Source organism: Carassius carassius, chromosome 39 (assembly GCF_963082965.1).
Source record: "Carassius carassius chromosome 39, fCarCar2.1, whole genome shotgun sequence".
Lineage (NCBI taxonomy): Eukaryota > Metazoa > Chordata > Actinopteri > Cypriniformes > Cyprinidae > Carassius > Carassius carassius.
The window spans coordinates 26,888,406-26,908,659 of NC_081793.1; the positions used below are offsets into that span (position 1 = coordinate 26,888,406).

Below are 20,254 nucleotides of genomic sequence, written 5' to 3' on the forward strand. Positions count from 1 at the left end.
TAAAATTGCATAATAAATGAAAAGAAAATAGAATACAAAAAGATTAGAAAGGTAGTTAGATTTGTTTAAAGAATAGAATTAGAATAGTGAGTGTTAAAGTTAGAGGGTCAAATAAAGATGGAAGAGATTCTTGAAGATGGCTAAGGACTCAGCTGTCCGGATTGAGTTGGGGAGGTCATTCCACCAGGAGGGAACATTTAATTTAAAAGTCCGTAAAAGTGACTTTGTGCTTCTTTGGGATGGCACAATCAAGCGACGTTCACTTGCAGAACGCAAGCTTCTAGAGGCACATAAGTCTGAAGTAACAAATTTAGGTAAATGGATGTAGAGCCAGTGGTAGTTTTGTAGGCAAACATCAATGCCTTGAATTTTATGCGAGCAGCTATTTTTCAGCTTTTTTAGATTGGCTTTAAAAAAATAAAAGAAATTGCCAAACTGCCATAAACTCAGGTAAAGGAATAGTTCATCCAAAAATTAAAATTTGCTAAAATTCCCTCACCCTCAGTCCATCAGATGTGGATGAGTTTGTTTCTTTATAAGAAAAAAGATTTGGGGGACAGATGTAGCATTACACCAAACCTGGTCTCATAAAAAAAACACTGGTTCGATTTGTGAACCCTGGCACAATTTTATTATGTAGAAATAGCAAGTAATCCACACCACTCCAGTCAATCAGTTAACATCTCAGTTAAATATGAGTCCCCTATCCATAATATTGCTTTCTGCTCAAGTTACTGAACTGAATAATGGATAACAGAATGATGTAGCTGTATTCATAGGAATAAACTGAGAACAGCAGATAAAAAAAACCAAGCATGTAAAGAATGAGGATACAACAGAAAGAAACATTCACTAAGTGAATGTACTGTATGTTCTTCCCCTGAATGATTAACATCAACATCAAATCTTTTTTTATGTAAAATGTTTTACCATTAAGTAATATTTCCCTACTGAAAAAACAACAACAAACAATAGAAACCATCACAGAAATTGTAATGGCTTCCACTACAAATACCATTACAGACCATCAACTAAAAAGGAGTCATTTGCTGCGATTTAAATTTTTTCTTTGTCTTTGGAGTTTTACAAACTCTTGGTGCATAAAGATGATCTGTAAAGTTGCAAAGACTAAAGTCTCAAATCCAAAGAGATATTCTTTACAAAAGTTAATAGTCAACCACACCCCCTTAAAAAGCCTTGTTTAAACACGCCCCCACACATCTACGTCACATGACAGTGTTTTTCTATTTTACTGTCAGATTTGATAACTTGCTATCTAATGATGTCAGGATGAATATGTTCCTCTAAATTGTAAACTGCTGCCATAATTTTATATTACTTGGCTGAAGAATTCTGCATGTTATTAACTTTAATAAATGCAAATGTATTTTATCATATTGCTTTTGTCGACACTGTAATAAAATCAATAAGACCTTGTGTTGCAGTGATTTTGACCATTGTTCAAGGATTCCCACTTTGTGCCATCCTCAACGTATTAACTTCTGCTAACCATCTTTCAGTAATGTACAGCTAATTTATGACCAGTTAGTCATCATTTTGTAAGACTGATTAGAAACATGGGTCCTGAATTGCAAAATCCATTATATTTAACATAAACTAATCAATAATGAGCAATAAGCATCAACATGGCATATTCAACGAATTTGCAATTTTTAATTCTTGTTCTCTATTTAAAGGCAGCATGAACAAACGTTGTAATAGTCTTTGTCCAAGTGAAATGGATTTTCGAACAAGAAAATAATGTAGGACGGGACTTCAATGGGTTTATCCAGAATTGACTGGATGGTTGTGGTTTGCTATTGGTTGATCTCACGAGAGTGACAGGTTGTCCTGTCTGAACATTAGAGAAGAAAAGAAATGTCGCTCCAAGAGGGAGAGGGAGTTATATAAATAAAGATTATGAAGCACAATTAAAACAAATATTTGGACAGATAAAACGTATAAAATAAACATGGGGATATTCATCATTAATGTCATTGCTGAGCATTTTCTCCTTAAAGTCCCCTGAAGACACCATTGACAATTTTTCCCCATGAAAGTATTTTATTTGCCTTAAAATGGTTTGAATATAACTGTCTTTGCTACACTGCAGTTTTAATATTAATACATTTATCCTTGAATGTTATTGTCATACATTTTCTATACATAGTCATAGTGCCATAGCCTATTTATTTTTTTACGAAAATGAAATCAAAGCTACAGTGCAGTATAGCAGTAGTACAGTGCATTCAATGGATTGTACTGTTGTTTGTGAACATAAAGATTGTTCAGCTCACAAAAAACATAGTTCTGTAAATAACTTTCAGTAGACAAGAACTACATAAAACAGTTTTAATAGTTGGGAGTTTTGAAAATTACACGTTTTAGTACCTTTATAAAGCTATGATGATAATGCTATTGTAAAAACATTAAATGTATCCCCAACAGCCCCTTTTTCATTCATGTAAAATTCAATATGATGTTTAACCTGATTAAGGTCTGCCTGTATTTAAATACTTTACAGACAGAAAGCAGCAGACAGAATCATGTATATATGATTCTGTACACATACATACATACATACATACAAACACACACACACACACACACACAGACGTATGTATGTGTGTGTGTGTGTGTGTATATATATATATATATATATATATGTATATGTGTGTGTGTGTGTGTGTGTGTGCGTGCGTGCGTGCGTGTATGTATGTATGTATGTATATATATACTGATTTTCATATATCATATATACTGAATTAATGCATTTAGCAGAAGCTTTTATTCAAGAGAAACTTCCTGTACATTGCATTCAATTGATACATTATTTTTCTATTCTTTTTTTCCCCTTTTTTCAGTTCATGCATTACCTGGGAATTTAACTTTAAAAAATTTTATGGCTACATGAAGGCTGTATCAAAATCAGTGCTGATTAATACAGAAATGTAGACTGGCTGATGTTGTGTTTAATCATCTCAATGAAAACTGGTGTCTTTAAATCTGTACATGATTATTGGGATATTCGCTGAGCACATTTAAGAAATTAACTGGTTTTATTTATTTTCCTGAAGGAGACCGGTATTATGGCTTTATCCTTTGCACTTTTCTTAATTTCAACTCGACGTTGTTTGGCAGACCGTACTTGACCAGCTCCTGTTTTATCTGAAACACAGATGGACAAACAGATCAGACTTTTCAGTAGTCGTCCTCCAATAGCAATATAGACTGAATGTATAAAGAGCTGTATGTGTAGCTTACTTGCTGTAAAACTGTATTGGTGTTTGTACTGTTTGTTAGATCAAGTAATGATTTAAGTCTTACTCGAAATCCAATAACTAAAGAGAAAACACACTCAAAATGTGAAACTGTGAAATCGTTAATTATTTTATAAGATTAACTTGTATATTGTTAATTATATTTCAAGATGAACATTTACTGGACTGAAGCAACTTAGGTTTAATTGATTATCCATACATAATTATTTAGAAAAATCCTTTTCAAATGTGTGTAACAAAAGTGATCATCAGTTTTTTGACGAATGTTTATTTGTTTTCTATATCTCTCAATTATCAATGAATTGCATTGCATTTTATGTTTTGCTCCCCACAAAAAAAAAAAAAAAAGAAATTAAGCATTTAAATATCTTACCAAGACAAATTATTGGGAGATTTATAGTGATATTTGCATTAGTTTTATGTAAGTATCTGCTATACATTTATAATAATCAGATGATTTACATTGGATGCTATCAGAATTTTCTAAAGTTTTTGGCCATATAAATATAAGCATCTGCACCAAAATTCATATACTCTGCTTTAGACTAAAATTGAGGTGTATGAGCGTCATATTCTCACAATATCAGACTATATAAGCCATTAAAGCCAGATGCATCATATGATGAAATAACATTTAAAATACATGTGTACATATATTTTTAGTTTTTGTCTAGGTTTAATAAACTTCTTTTTTTTTTATTAACTAGACTATTATTTCACATCAGGATTTACAATGGTAATAAGTGCATCTTCAGTCAGTCACAGCATTATTGCCTGTTGAGTTTGTGGTGGCTGTTTCTGAAAGGATGAACACAAACACCGTTAAACACCTCATGAACTCGAGAGGTGCAATATTCTGTCCTGTGCTTTCTCTTTTGCTGTTGTTTTGGTTTGGGTTTTGGTATTCATGTAAATATATGCATGTATCAAGAGCTCCTGAAAAACAAATTCCTGCAATATTAAAATAAAATAGAGGTGCAATATTCTGTCCTGTGCTTTCTCTTTTGCTGTTGTTTTGGTTTGGGTTTTGGTATTCATGTAAATATATGCATGTATCAAGAGCTCCTGAAAAACAAATTCCTTGTGTGATTCCTTGTGTGAAGCCACACAAATAAAATATTCACTTTAATTACATTTTTTATTTGTTTTAAACATCACACAGGGTTATAAAAACTGATTAAAACATTGGTTGTAGAAAAACCCCAATCTAGAGAGTGTTTACCTTTAGAGATGTTGTGTTGTCCACTGTCCACCCTGAAGGCCCATCGGCCTGTAACATTAACATTACTGGAGTTCCTGAGGTTTGAGATGATGCTCCCATTGTTTGATCCAGGAATTACAAAGTAGTGTGTGGAGTTTACTGTGTCATAACCAGCCTGTCCAAAATATGTAAAAGCAAATGAAAATTTAGACAGGACACATACATATACTGTTCTATGGTACTGGATACTAACATTTTCTTCCTAGGACAGAAACAAGTTTCTTTCACCTGCACTTGATGTTCTGTTACAGCAATGTCACCATAATTAATCAGAATAAATGAAAAATTTCCATCTGAAATTAAAACCACTTGAAAAGATGTTTCCTGAAAATATTGAGAAAAAAGAGAAAGAAGAAAAAAATCTCTTAGTGTTCTATCATTCATGAAGTGAAAACAGTATATCAAAGAGTAAAACAGTATATCATACGTACTGTACTGCTTAAGTTGAAGTAAGCGACTTTATCCCAAGTTGCTACAAAGACCCAAGAAGCGTTGGAAGTCAGATTTGGGAAATGTGTGTTTATATCCTGAGAGGCACGTGTAAGTACATTTCCGTAAGTGTACTGCTGGTATGAAATGACACCTCTCACATTGTTGTTAAGGTTTGTCCAGAGACCTGCAATTATATCTTGGCTTCTATTAGCAGGAAATGAGTAAGGAGTATATAGTGATGAAGGCTTGTCAAATGTGAGATGTCCATTGTTATTAACCTGTAATAAGAGACATCAGTCAAAATTACAGGTTCGACTGATGACAGACCCTTCACTCACATTTAGACTTAGAATTAAGATGGAGTCAAATTCTTACATAAATCTGCTGGTATGTGCGGCCAAAGAACAGAAATGGACTCAACAGCTGAATAACTGAAGAGCTCCCTTCATCATCAACAGGACTGCTTTTGTCTCCTACTGTTGAGCCGAATGGGTAGAATATTGCTGGTGCTGTCAAGAGAATAAAAATACAAATTAAAAAAAAAAATAATAATAAAAAAACAGACTGATGTTTATATTTCAAGATATGCATCACAATAATTAGCACCAATAGAAAGTGTGGAAAAGACCAAATAATACTGTAATGACGTGTGACAAAAAGCTCAAGAGCTGCACAAGTCAAGAAGTGGCTGTAAGAAAATAAAGTGCTGAAAATTGACACTTTTTCTTCTATCAGGTCAATAATTAAGAAGTTTATGATGGCAACAATCATACTGGAGGAAGATATGCATCTATACAGGAAGATATGCATCTATACTGTACATAACATGAACTTTGTAATAGCATGTTTCTGACATAAACATATTCTTCATTCAAAATTACCTGGCTTTGCAGTCACTGGGAGAATGGCTGTAAAAAAATATCAAGAGATAAGAAAACAATATATATATATATATATATATATATATATATATATATATATATATATATATATATCTTATAGTCTTCACAGCATTATTACCTGTTGAGACTGTGGTGGTTGACAATGTGAGGTTTACTGGGAGAATGAACACAAACACCATTAAATACTTTTTCTTACAGGTTTCTTGTTCTGTTTACATATTTTCTACTGAAAAGGGAAATTATGGCAGCACATACTGCGGCAACCAACTGAACCATGCATTGATCCATAATTATACACGAGTACAAGATTTTCTAAAATATTTTTGAGAAAGAGTGTCATTTTGAATGTGTATATCTGCTAGAAGATTATTTTGTGTTTACTTTTAGGAGTAGACTAGTTAAACTGATACTGTGACACTCACTTGGATTTATGAAATGACATGTTTTAAACTAATTATGCAAATACATTATATGGGGTTATGTAATATTTATAGTTATCAAAACACTGGCTTGTAAAACAAAACCTATTTATTTAATATACAACCCCGATTCCAGAAAACATGGGACATTTTGTAAAATGCAATAAAATCAAGAATCTGTGATTTGTTAATTCTCTTTAACTTTTATTCAATTGACAAAAAGTACTAAGAAAATATTTTCAAAGTTTTCACTGACCAACTTAAATGTATACATTTTTGCAACACACACAAAAAAAGTTGGGACAGAGACCAAATAAAAGAGAAAGCAGCTGAATTGGTAAAAGGTGAGGGTATCAAGTTTGGGTATAAAAGGAGCATCTCAGTCTTTGCAAGCAAAGCTGGATCATGGCTCATCACTTTTCATGAGATAAGTGTCTAACAAATCAAAATCACTTTTCTCACTGCAAGATTGCAAATAACTTAATTTTTACCAACTAGCAACTACCATGTATAATATTGTGTGAATATTCAGGTAATCCAGAGAAATCCAGGAACAGGACTTTTGAGCCCTCAGGTGGCACTGCATAACAATACTACTGTGAGAATCAAAGCTATGCCTCCTTTCTTTGTGTGAACATTTGGGCAGTTATGCAAATCACTGCGAGCTCATCTCAGAAAGATAGTGAAAATGTGTGCTGTTGTTAAATGAGTTCACATTTCATCTTGTTTCTGGGAAAAATGGGCATCAAGTTCTCAGTCCCAAAAAACCATGACCATGTGACTTTCATCATCAACGGACAATTACGATCACAGACTGCTGAGTGTTGTATCAAGCGAGATATGACAAATATTTTGCTTGCAAAACTTCAACAATTAAACATTTTAATTAAAAGGAAAGTTTATGTGACAATGTTAAATGTGGATATGTCCCAACTTGTTTGGAGTGTGTTGCAGCCATCAAAATCAAAATTTAAGTATAACATAACTTATTCTTGATTTTATGGAATTTCACAAAACATGCCAACTTTTCTGGAATTGCGGTTGTATTTAAGAAAAGGTAAAAACTTTACCTTCAGAGATTTGTAGTCCACCATCCACCCTGAAGGCCCATCGTCCTGAAACACCGACATTACTGGAGTTCCTGAGGTTTGAGATGGAGCTGCCTTTGTTTGATCCATTGATCACTGTGTAGTGTGTGGAGCTTATTGTGTCATAACCAGCCTGTACAACCAAGAGAGAATTACACACACACATACATATATACATATATAAAATACACAATACACACAGAAAGCAAGTTTCTTTCACCTGCACTGGATGTCCTGTTACAGCAATTTCACCATAATTCATCAGAATAAATGAAAAATTACTGTCTGCAATTAAAATCACTTGAAAGGATGTTTCCTGCAAAGATCAGAAATAAAATGTAATTACCTTAAACTGATCATTGTTGAATGTTTTGTGTATTTGCTCTATTTTACAATTTTTTTTATTTTATTAAATGTTGTTGGGTCATTCAAATCAACCAAATTTCAGAAACTTTCCTGGCTCAAAGTTTTGATTTTGTTACTATTTTTTTTATGATGAAAGACAAACTAAAAATAGTGACCAAAGGCCATATCATATATGAAAAAAAAAAAAAAAAACTTGATCCTCTAAAACTCTCAATTCTTTTCTAGTCTATCTACTTATCTTTTTATTTATTAAAAAGAACATTTTGACCCTCTAACAATAGTGCTCTCTAATCTTTTTCAATTCTATCCACGTTTACTTTTTATTTATTATAAAATAACTTGACCCTCTAACACTAACACTATTCTATTTTTATTCTATCTACTGATCTTTTTATCTTTTTATTAACACTAGCATTCTCTATTGTTTTTCTATTCTATTTATTATACTCTTTATTAATATTTATTGTATTCCCCTTGTATACTAGCTCTATCTATTTTAGCTACTGTTTTGTTCTTATTATATACATAACCTTGCTGTGTGAAGTTAGACTGACCAGGTTTTGTCACTGGACTTCCATATTATTGCTCTTTTGTGGTATAATTGCTACTATTGTCCTTATTTGTAAGTCACTTTGGATAAAAGTGTCTGCTAAATGATTAAATGGAAATGGAAATGATAACCATAAAAAAAAAATAGAAAAAATAACTGTAACTCAGGTAGCACTAAAGATAACCTAATATCTGTTTAGAGATTGGTTCTTCATGTCCTTCTTCAATACAATGCAACAATTTTTAGCCAGGAACTGGGAATGTGGAAATTGATTTATTATCATTATTATCATGTAAATTAGATATTTTTTAAATAGAATTGAGTCAAGAATAAAGGGGAAAACAAACTCACTGTGTTGGTTAAGCTGAAGTAAGCGACTTTATCCCATGTTGCAACAAAGACCCAAGAAGCGGTGAAGTTCAGATTTGGGAAATGTGTGTTTATATCCCGAGTGGCTCGTATGAGAACATTTCCACTGGTGTACTGATGATATGAAACTACACCTCTCAGACGGTTATCAAGATCAGTCCAGAGACCAGCAATTACATCTTGGCTTCTGCTAGCGGGGAATGAGTAGGGGACAAATTGTGATGAAGGCTGGTTAAATGTGAGGTATCCATTATTATTAACCTACAACATGAGAAATATTGTGAAAATCACTGATCACAGATGAGTTTATAAAGCATTTACCAGTCACATTTAAACTCAGAATGAAGATGGAATCAGACTCTTACATAAATCTGCTGGTAAGTGCGGCCAAAGAACAGAAATGGACTCAACAGCTGAATAACTGGAGAGCTTCCATCATCTTGAGCAGTATTGTTTGTGTCTCCTGCTGCTGAGCCGAATGGGTAGAATATTTCTGGTGGTGATGAGAGAGTAAAGAAAAAAAATACAAAAGATTTGACATTTACATTTCTGATTGGTTTCCTCTCATGTTTGTTAAGACATGACTCGTGTTGGGAATCTGGTTGTGATTAGTAGTTAGTAGCATTCTCTCTGCTTTAAATCAGAGACAGAGATAACGCAGTGTAGTAAGATTACATTTATTTAAATTAATGTGTGTGAGAGAGAGAGATTGCACATGTTAATTTTCCATGTCTGTGAACTTCTGTTAACAGTGGAACTGCAAATCATTTTAATTAATTACCCATTACTGCTTAAACACACACCTTCCAGCCAATCAGAATAGAGTCAAATGATGTAAAATAAATTAAATAAATATTTCTCCATAACATTTGTTACAGTTATTGACAGTAAATTCATTGCAACGAAAAGGAAGTAACATCAGATAACATCCTGTTATGGATTATTGAAAAGATAATCCAAACGTATGACAGGAACTTGGTTCTATGCATCAATTTATGCCATTTTGATTAACAAATTAAATAATACTAATGATGATAATAATAATAATTTTTAAAAAAGAAAAAATATATATGAATTAACAATTCACAGCAATAGGCTATCAATAACATGCAAATTCACAGATTAATCAGGGGCCTGCAGATGATAAAACCTTTTGACTAATTCTGGCACATTGTACATTTATGTATTATTGGTTTACATTGTCCCTGTCAAATAAACCTGAAATAAATACATTTTCATTTCATGCTGACAGTTATAGTAAAATCTAACTGAAGTATATTTCATTTGTACTAAATGTTTTTTTATGTGAAGAGGATGACACATAATTTTACTTCCTGAAGATGTACATGATTGTAAAGACATGAGAATCCAGTCATGATGTGTGACAAAAGGCTGTTGAGCTGCTCAAATCAGGACATGTTGGTAATATTTGGTAAATGGTAATATTTTACTATCAGAGCAATAATGTTTAATAAATCGTGCTCACGCGCTCACAACAGGCCCGGAAGAAAAGACAATGCTGAATAAAGTCGTAGTTTTTGCCATTTTTGGACCAAAATGTATTTTCGATGCTCCAAAAAATTCTAACTGACCCCTCTGATGTCACATGGACTACTTTGATGATGTTTTTCTTACCTTTCTGGACATGGACAGTATACCGTACACACAGCTTCAATGGAGGGACTGAGAGCTCTCGGACTAAATCTAAAATATCTTACACTGTGTTCCAAAGATAAACGGAGGTTTGGAACGACATGAGGGTGCGTTATTAATGACAATTTTCATTTTTGGGTGAACTATCCCTTTAACAATCACACAATGTGATGAGGATGGCTTGAGAAGACATTTGTTCATTTCACACCAAAGTAGCGTATTCAGGTTGTGAGAAAAATACATGTGGTTCCAGTAAAATAATAATAATAATAATAATAAATGTATTACCTGCTGTTGTTTGTACTCTGGCTATCAAGTAGAAAGAGAAATGATTAAATTCACCAGCACACATTTGTATATTTCTATTGCCTTTGACACATTAAGACTGATAATCAAACAGTAAAAAAAAGCTTACCGAGTGACATGACTGATATGAACACCAGCAGATGTTGGAAAACTGGAGACAATCTCATGATGATGACGTCAGAGATAAAACCAGGAATCCTCCTTTTGTAATCTTAGAGCATTATTAAAACATCATGCATTATCATAAACACAGTCTATACCAACGTCTCTGGAATGTCTCTTACAAAACACACTTATTAAAACTCAGGTAACTCAATCAAATCTCACTGGAGTCATTCAAAGCCGCTGGAACACAGAAAAATTCCAGGTTTTTTATTTCTATGTGATTACTTTAAGATTGACTATAGTGAGCATATGTGTAAATACATATTAAACTGTATGCTATAGAAATGTGCATTTCAGTATGTATAGTAACATATGCCATTATAATTAGTGATACATGATATACAAACACAGTTTTAAATGTACTCATTTCCTTTTTATCCACATTCAAGCACTTAAATTAAGCTTAAAGTACTCATCCTTTAAAATTAGTTTAAAAACAATGAAGTCATGCACATTCTCAATATGCTTTTCATTTATAAAAATCAATAGTAAAATTCAGCACTAGTAACTCTTCTGTCACTCACTTGAGTTTTGCTAATAGCTTTTACTTTACATTTACTTTAAGTCTGCCTTTTTTTCAGTCCAATATGACCACGTTGTTAATTGCAAACAGATCAGTCCAATTTGCTAATGAATCATTCAGCAGGATTTGTAAACCAAAATTTGACAGAATTATCTCAAAATAAAAAATAAAAATCACTTTAGGGTAGGTCCCGATTTCTTCAGTTTGAAATAAATCATATGGTTTTATCAAATTTAGTGAAGTAAAAGGTAAGATATTTTGTTTTGAAAATAAAAGATACACCCTTCTAATGTAATGCTTTAGTTAAATTAATTACAAAAGTAAGGCCCTAGAGAACCAGAGCATTACTTTAAAGATAATAATTTCTCTTACCTCAGACAGCTGCTCCGGCGACACTCTTTCACCTGCTGTGGGTTAGCAGGAAGTTTGCACTGGTTTTTAGCCTGTGTGTCTTTGCTTCAGGGCAGAACGCCCCCTGTAATGAAAGATTTTATTTTGTTTTAGGAAAATCACCAGTAACTCCTAAAAAAGAAGATGGTTTCACTTCAGACCTTTCATTTAGATTTTAGATTAGATAACAGGTACAGTACGTACACACATTCCTTCAGTGAACTCAAAAAGAACAGCAATGGGAGTGTTGTACTCTCACATATTCATTAGTTGAATAATAATAGGATTCAATGGATTTAATGCCACTGCTCCTGTAATTCTTCACCAATTAATTTATATCAGATGCCAAAGCTACTATACAACACTTGTCTGTCTACTGCAAAAATCAGCAAACCTTTAATATAACTTCAGTGCTCAAAACTGAATTTTCTATTTTTTATCCACTTACAGAGTCAAATGTTAAGATGCTTAAATATGTCATATGATTGTAATTATATATTTAAGTACATAGTAGTATTTTAACAAAATGTATAGGTTTAAGATTTGGTTAAGGGCTATGCATAACAAAGAAACTAAAATAAGGTGTTACCAAAAAATGTTAGTAGTAATTAATAAGGGTTAGGGTTAGGTGTCATACCTCATTTTTTCAGCTTTCTTAAAACAAATGTTTTCAGAGATGTGGAGATTGTCACAGTGTCTGGGTTGTGTCCCTGGGTTTCCACTAGATGTCCCCCTTTCTCACGGTGTCTGTCACCTTATCACTTCCTGTTCCCTTTTTTGGTCACCTTCCTCCTTGTTGAGTAATTGATTGTTCCCCACCTGTCTCCTGTTCCCTCATTATCCTTCTGTGTATTTATACCCGGTCTGTCTGAGTCTGTGTTACGGAGTCCTTGTTACTGTCACAGTGTCTGGGTTGTGTCCCTGGGTTTCCACTAGATGTCCCCCTTTCTCACGGTGTCTGTCACCTTATCACTTCCTGTTCCCTTTTTTGGTCACCTTCCTCCTTGTTGAGTAATTGATTGTTCCCCACCTGTCTCCTGTTCCCTCATTATCCTTCTGTGTATTTATACCCGGTCTGTCTGAGTCTGTGTTACGGAGTCCTTGTTTAATGTTTGAGAGTTAATTCATGTCCGTCGCTTCTTGCCTTGCTTTGCCTTGTCTTCGTGTCTTGTTTATGTTGGATTTGGATATTCTGGTTTTGACCCTGCCTGGACTGTTTACCCCTTTTGGATTACCCCATAATAAATATCATACCTGCAATTGGTTCTATCTCCGTGCCTCATTGGATCCCGAACGTGACAGAAGGACTCCGTCACAGTAGGAACCAGCGGTATGTCATTTTTCCGTTCCCCAGCCAAGATGGCGGAGCGGCGAACCAAGTACCTGCGGTTGACCGCCCTCCGCCAAGAGGGCAATGAAGTGGGTGCCCTGGCTCAGGTGTTCTGGTCCCTGGCCGATGGCATGGGCTACAACGATGTGGCCCTCAAGGACTATTTCAATGGCGGGCTGGATGATCCAGTGTCTCATGAGGAGATGGCGCAGTTAGAGACACTGGAATTCTGGGAATTCGTGCGCTACCTTCAGCATCGGCTTCGGTGGGATGCCCCAGCCACTTCTGTCTCTTCCGGCGGGGTGGTCGTCAGCCCAGCACCACTGCCCAGGATGGCAACCAGCCAAGTGCCACAACCCAAGATGGCCACCAGTCCAGCACCACTGCCCAGGATGGCTAACAGCCAAGCGCCACAGCACAAGAGGGCCGCTAACCCAGCGCCAATGCCCAAATTGGCCACCGTTCCAGCGCCACAGCCCAAGATGGCCGCCAGCCCAGCGCCAATGCCCAAATTGGCCACCGGTTCAGCGCCACAGCCCAAATTGGCCACCGGTCCAGCACCACAGTGCAAGATGGCCGCCAGTCCAGCGCCACAACCCAAGATGGCCGCCAGCCCAGCACCACAGTACAAGATGGCCGCCTGTCCAGAGTCATGGCCCAAGATGGCTGCTTGTCCAGCGCCGCTGCACAGGATGAGAGTCACAGCTGACCCTCTGGAGTTGAGTCAGGTTCCAGTTGACCCTCTGGAGTTGAGTCAGGTTCCAGTTGACCCTCCGGAGCCGAGTCAGGTTCCTGTTGACCCTCCAGAGCCGAGTCAGGTGCCAGTGAACTCTCCAGAGCCGAGTCAGGTGCCAGTGGACTCTCCAGAGCCGAGTCAGGTGCCAGTGGACTCTCCAGAGCCGAGTCAGGTGCCAGTGGACTCTCCAGAGCCGAGTCAGGTGCCAGTGGACTCTCCAGAGCCGAGTCAGGTGCCAGTGGACTCTCCAGAGCCGAGTCAGGTGCCAGTGGACTCTCCAGAGCCGAGTCAGGTGCCAGTGGACTCTCCAGAGTCGAGTCAGGTGCCAGTGGACTCTCCAGAGTCGAGTCAGGTGCCAGTGGACTCTCCAGAGTCGAGTCAGGTGCCAGTGGACTCTCCAGAGTCGAGTCAGGTGCCAGTGGACTCTGCAGAGTCGAGTCAGGTGCCAGTGGACTCTCCAGAGTCGAGTCAGGTGCCAGTGGACTCTCCAGAGTCGAGTCAGGTGCCAGTGGACTCGAGTCAGGTCCCAGTGGACTCTCCAGAGTCGAGTCAGGTCCCAGTGGACTCTCCAGAGTCGAGTCAGGTCCCAGTGGACTCTTCTGAGTCAGGGCTAGTCACCGATGACCCTCCGGAGTCAGGGCTAGTCACCGATGACCCTCCGGAGTCAGGGCTAGTCACCGATGACCCTCCGGAGTCAGGGCTAGTCACCGATGACCCTCCAGAGTCAGGGCTAGTCACCGAAGACCCTCCAGAGTCAGGGCTAGTCACCGAAGACCCCCCAGAGTCAGGGCTAGTCACCGCTGATCCTCCAGAGTCAGGGCTAGTCACCGCTGATCCTCCAGAGTCAGGGCTAGTCACCGCTGATCCTCCAGAGTCAGGGCTAGTCACCGCTGATCCTCCAGAGTCAGGGCTAGTCACCGCTGATCTTCCAGAGTCAGGGCTAGTCACCGCTGATCTTCCAGAGTCAGGGCTAGTCACCGCTGATCTTCCAGAGTCAGGGCTAGTCACCATGGACTTTCCAGAGACTAGGCTGGACACCGTTGACCTTTCAGAGTCAAGTCAAGTCACTGGTGATTTTCAAGGACTGAGTCAAGTCACTGGTGATTTTCAAGGACTGAGTCAAGTCTCTGGTGATTTTCAAGGATTGAGTCAAGTCACCGGTGATCTTCATGAACAAGGGCAAGTCACCAATGATCTTCAGGTACAAGTGCAAGTCACCGATGGTCTTCATGAACAAAGGCCAGTCACCAATGATCTTCGAGAGCAGAGTCAGGCCAGCACCGATCTTCTGGAGTCCAGTAAGGACACCAGGGGTTTACCAGAGTTTAGTCATCCCATTGGTCCGGCCACACGGCCGTCTGCTCCACCTTGGGGGGCTCTGGTCCTGACCACATGGCTGTGGTGGTTTTCTGCCCCGCCCTGGGGGCCTTCCGCCCTGACCACACGGTTGTGGTGGTCTTCCGCTCCGCCCTGGAGGACTCTGGCTTCGACCACAAGGACGTGGTGGTCTTTTGCTCCGCCCTGGGGGGTTCTCGCCCTGACTACACTGTTGTGGTGGTCTTCTGCCCCACCCTGGAGGACTCTGGCCTCGACCACAAGGACGTGGTGGTCTTCTGCTCTGCCCTGGGGGGCTTCATGTTGTTTTTTGTTTTTTGTTCTTGTGTTCACTCCTGTCCCTGTTCCTCTCTGTCAGTCTGGCCCTCCGTCCCTCCCCCTGAACCTCCTCCGGTCCTCCTCCCTCCTGGTCTCCCTGTTTGGTGTTCACACTTCCGGTGTCTGTTCCCCATGTTTTTCTTTTCTGGCCCTCCGTCCCTCCCCCTGAGCCTCCACCTGTCCGCCTCCCTCCTGGTCTCTGTTTTGTGTCTGTCGTGGAGCGTCTGGGAGCCGCTCCGTAGAGGGGGGGTACTGTCACAGTGTCTGGGTTGTGTCCCTGGGTTTCCACTAGATGTCCCCCTTTCTCACGGTGTCTGTCACCTTATCACTTCCTGTTCCCTTTTTTGGTCACCTTCCTCCTTGTTGAGTAATTGATTGTTCCCCACCTGTCTCCTGTTCCCTCATTATCCTTCTGTGTATTTATACCCGGTCTGTCTGAGTCTGTGTTACGGAGTCCTTGTTTAATGTTTGAGAGTTAATTCATGTCCGTCGCTTCTTGCCTTGCTTTGCCTTGTCTTCGTGTCTTGTTTATGTTGGATTTGGATATTCTGGTTTTGACCCTGCCTGGACTGTTTACCCCTTTTGGATTACCCCATAATAAATATCATACCTGCAATTGGTTCTATCTCCGTGCCTCATTGGATCCCGAACGTGACAGAGATAGGACCAAAATATTATCATTTGCATACGTCATTGATTTGTGGCAGTGATACAAATCATTTCACATCACTGAATCATCAGTGAACTGACTTTAGCTGGAAAAAACAACTCTGTTATTCTTTCATTATTAACAAATTATTTTCCTTTGCTTTGACACAACTAGTATTGTATAAAGTTGACTTGAAATACTAATGATAGGCTTGTCACATTATTCAAACAATCCTAATCTAACTTTGTCACATATGGCTTTTCCATTTTTTGTTACATAAACAATGACACAGCGCAGTTTTGTTCTTCAGCTGAGGTTTTTTTTCCCCTAAATTCGAGGCCTGCCACGGACCAGATAATTTTTATGATGTCCTGATACAGAACACCATGGAATTCAATAAGGTATCCTAACATTTTCACATGACTATATATATATATATATATATATACAATTTTCCACACCCCAATCAGTCAAGCTCATATCACCAGCAAACTTACACTCATTTACATCCTTCTCTTCACTCTCTGAGGCTGAAGTCTCAAAACTCATCCTTTCTAATCACCCTACAACTTGCCCGCTTGATCCTATTCCATCTCATCTCCTTCAAGCCATTTCTCCTGCAGTTGTACCTGCACTCACTCACATCATCAACACATCCCTCCACACTGGTGTTTTTCCCTCATCATTTAGACAGGCACGTATAACTCCACCACTTAAGAAACTCAACCTCAATCCATCTCTTTTAGAGAACTACAGACCAGTTTCCCTTCTTCCTTTTATTGCAAAAACACTTGCACAAGCTGTGTTCAAACAAGTCTCTACATTTCTCACACACAACAATCTCCTTGACAGCAACCAATCTGGCTCCAGAAGTGGACATTCAACTGAGACGGCCTTGCTCTCAGTTGTTGAAGCTCTAAGACTGGCAAGAGCAGAATCCAAATCTTCAGTACTTATCCTGCTTGATCTGTCCGCTGCTTTTGACACGGTTAACCACCAGATCCTCCTATCAACCCCACTGGCAAAAGGCATCTCAGGAACCACACTTCAATGGTTTGAGTCTTACCTATCAGATAGGTCCTTCAAAGTATCTTGGAGAGGTGAGGTGTCCAAGTCTCAACATCTATCTACTGGGGTGCCTCAGGGCTAAGTTCTTGGACCACTTCTCTTCTCTGTCTACATGGCATAATTAGGTTCTGTCATTCAGAAACATGGCTTTTCATACCACTGCTATGCTGATGACACTCAACTCTACCTCTCATTCCATCCTGATGATCCGACGGTAGCTATTCGCATCTCAGCTTGTCTAACAGACATTTCTTCCTGGATGATGGACCATCACCTTCAACTCAACCTTGCCAAGACAGAACTGCTTATGATTCCAGCAAACCCATCGTTCCATCACAATTTCACCATCAAGTTAGGCACATCAACCATAACTCCTTCAAAAACAGCTAGAAGCCTTGGAGTTATGATTGATGATCAGCTGACTTTTTCAGACCACATTGCTAAAACTGTCCGATCCTGCAGATTTGCTTTATTCAACATCAAGAAGATCAAGCCCTTTCTTTCGGAACATGCTGCACAACTCCTTGTTCAAGCTCTTGTTCTGTCCAGGCTGGACTATTGCAATGCCCTCTTGGCAGGTCTTCCAGCCAATTCTATCAAACCTTTACAATTAATTCAGAACGCGGCAGCAAGATTATTTTTAAATAATTTTAAAGCCAAAAAGAATACACGTCACACCTCTGTTTATCAATTTGCACTGGCTTCCAATAGCTGCTCGCATAAAATTCAAGGCATTGATGTTTGCCTACAAAACTACCACTGGCTCTGCACCCATTTACCTAAATTTGTTACTTCAGACTTATGTGCCCTTTAGAAGCTTGCGTTCTGCAAGTGAACGTTGCTTGATTGTGCCATCCCAAAGAAGCACAAAGTCACTTTTACGGACTTTTAAATTAAATGTTCCCTCCTGGTGGAATGACCTCCCCAACTCAATCCGAGCAGCTGAGTCCTTAGCCATCTTCAAGAATCGGCTTAAAACACATCTCTTCCATCTTTATTTGACCCTCTAACTTTAACACTCACTATTCTAATTCTATTCTTAAAAAAATCTAACTACCTTTCTAATCTCTTTATATTCTATTTTCTTTTCATTCATTATGCAATTGTATGTGTATGTGTATGTGTGTATGTGCAAAGACCTCTAACTAGCTTGCTCTATTCTTTTTTATTTTTATTTTTTATTCTATCTGTTTTCTTTTTATTTATTATATTATTTAAAATCCCATGCTACGTGTACTGTGTTAACCTAACTGAGACTTGTTATAGCACTTATATATCATTGCTCTTTTTGTTGTTTTTGATTGCTTCCACTGTCCTCATCTGTAAGTCGCTTTGGATAAAAGCGTCTGCTAAAAGAATAAATGTAAATGTAATATATATATAAATTAAATTTATGCATTTAACAGACGCTTTTATCCAAAGCGACTTACAGTGCATTCAGGCTATCAATTTACACTTATCATATATATATATATATATATATATATATATATATATATATATATGTACACACACACACACACACATATTGTATACCTTACATAAAGAACTATATAGGTCTCACTTAAAAAAAATCTTATAAAAAGTACTATGGTGCAAGATTCAGTACCATATCTTATATCTCAAATAACATTTTTACCCATTTTCATTATACCACAGCACTCTTTACTCTGGGTTTTTACAAATGTATCTGAACAGAATATTCCTTAAGGGAATTCAGCTATGGCAATGTAATTCTGTCACCTATTTATTAGCACAATATTATTACTTTAGTAATAATTATTTATGCACATGGATTTGATGCCCCAGGTCCTGTTACTTTCCTAGAGCTCCAGTGGACTCTTTTCACACATGCATTATAATGAAACATTTCTGCAAAAATAATAGAAACATACATTTGGCAAATTATCATTTCACAAAAATGCTTACGTACATTTATAACAAATATACTGTTGTATTAAATTCCAAAATTGGGGGTTTTAATTCAGCTGATGAGGGAGTGATTGTTATTTGTAATATAATTTTTATCTTCTGACTGCCATAATCTTTTTTCCCCCTCTTGAAAGCTTTGTAAACCTAATAGTGTTTTTTTTTCTTTTGCTGTTTCAGGTAATGGGAATGGAAAAATTAAATATGCAAATAATGTCCTTTAAGGGATACTCCATCCCAAAATGAACATTTTTTCATTGATCACTTACCCCCATGTCGTTCCAAACCCGTAAAAGCTTTGTTCGTCTTTGGAACACAATTTAAGATATTTAAATTGTGTATCTGCATGCTGCATACAGCTCTGATTTGTCAAAATGGCGTTATGCTGATTTGGAGAGACACAAAGGTAAAAAAAAGTATTCTCATCGCTTCATAAAATTACGGTTGAATCACTGATGGCAGATGGACTATTCTGACAATGCTTTTCATACATTCCTGGACCTTGACACTGTTATTTATTCTGAAGTCTATGGGACAGTCACAAGCCTATCGGTTTTCATCCAAAATATCTTAAATTGTGTTCCGAAGATGAACAAAGCTTTTACGGGTTTGGAATGATATGGGGATAAGGGATTAATGACAACATTTTCATTTTGGGATGGAGTATCCCTTTAATGAGAATCACAAATAATGTGTCTCTATTGCGACAGACTTTATGGTCACCTGCTGTTCAAGTGAATGAAATGACATTTAGTTTAGACATGGAAAGACAATCATTCTATAGCCTAAAGATTTTTATATGGATTTATAGATATTCAATAGTTTAACCATCACTTTAGGGCTAGAAAATGACGTTAGCATATGACACTAACAAAATGAACAGAGGAGTTAGTCAGTGGTAATAGTATTAATGTCTGATTACTAAGGTTTCCACAGAAACTTTTGTTTATCACTGTCAAATGAAATTGATAAAATAAACCAAACATCCAAAAACCATAACAACCATTAACAGTATCCAAAAACTGAAACATGTCATGAGTAGGCTAATGAATACAATGTAAAACTATTTTGTGAGCTAAAATAGCATTAAATTCCATTTTATTTTCACAATAAGCATGTACGTAAACACATGAAGTACTAATAAAAGATTGACAACAACACTATTTTGTTGTAAAATGTTGAGC

The 20,254-nt window shown here is 37.5% G+C and overlaps 1 protein-coding gene across 1 annotated transcript; it reads right to left on the reverse strand.

Moving 5' to 3' along the window:
* Positions 1–2,861: 2,861 nt before the first annotated feature.
* Positions 2,862–12,047, reverse strand: LOC132121166 (uncharacterized). Its single transcript, XM_059530350.1, has 15 exons — positions 11,688–12,047; positions 10,737–10,838; positions 10,610–10,630; positions 9,034–9,161; positions 8,651–8,929; positions 7,604–7,699; positions 7,366–7,516; positions 5,995–6,030; positions 5,856–5,882; positions 5,350–5,483; positions 4,974–5,252; positions 4,771–4,866; positions 4,504–4,657; positions 3,265–3,341; positions 2,862–3,168 (listed from the first exon to the last, which is right to left on the reverse strand). Exons 2-15 carry the CDS (start codon positions 10,792–10,794, stop codon positions 3,088–3,090), a joined length of 1,617 nt encoding a protein of 538 aa, XP_059386333.1. The 5' UTR covers positions 10,795–10,838; positions 11,688–12,047; the 3' UTR covers positions 2,862–3,087.
* Between the last annotated feature and the right edge of the window lie 8,207 nt (positions 12,048–20,254).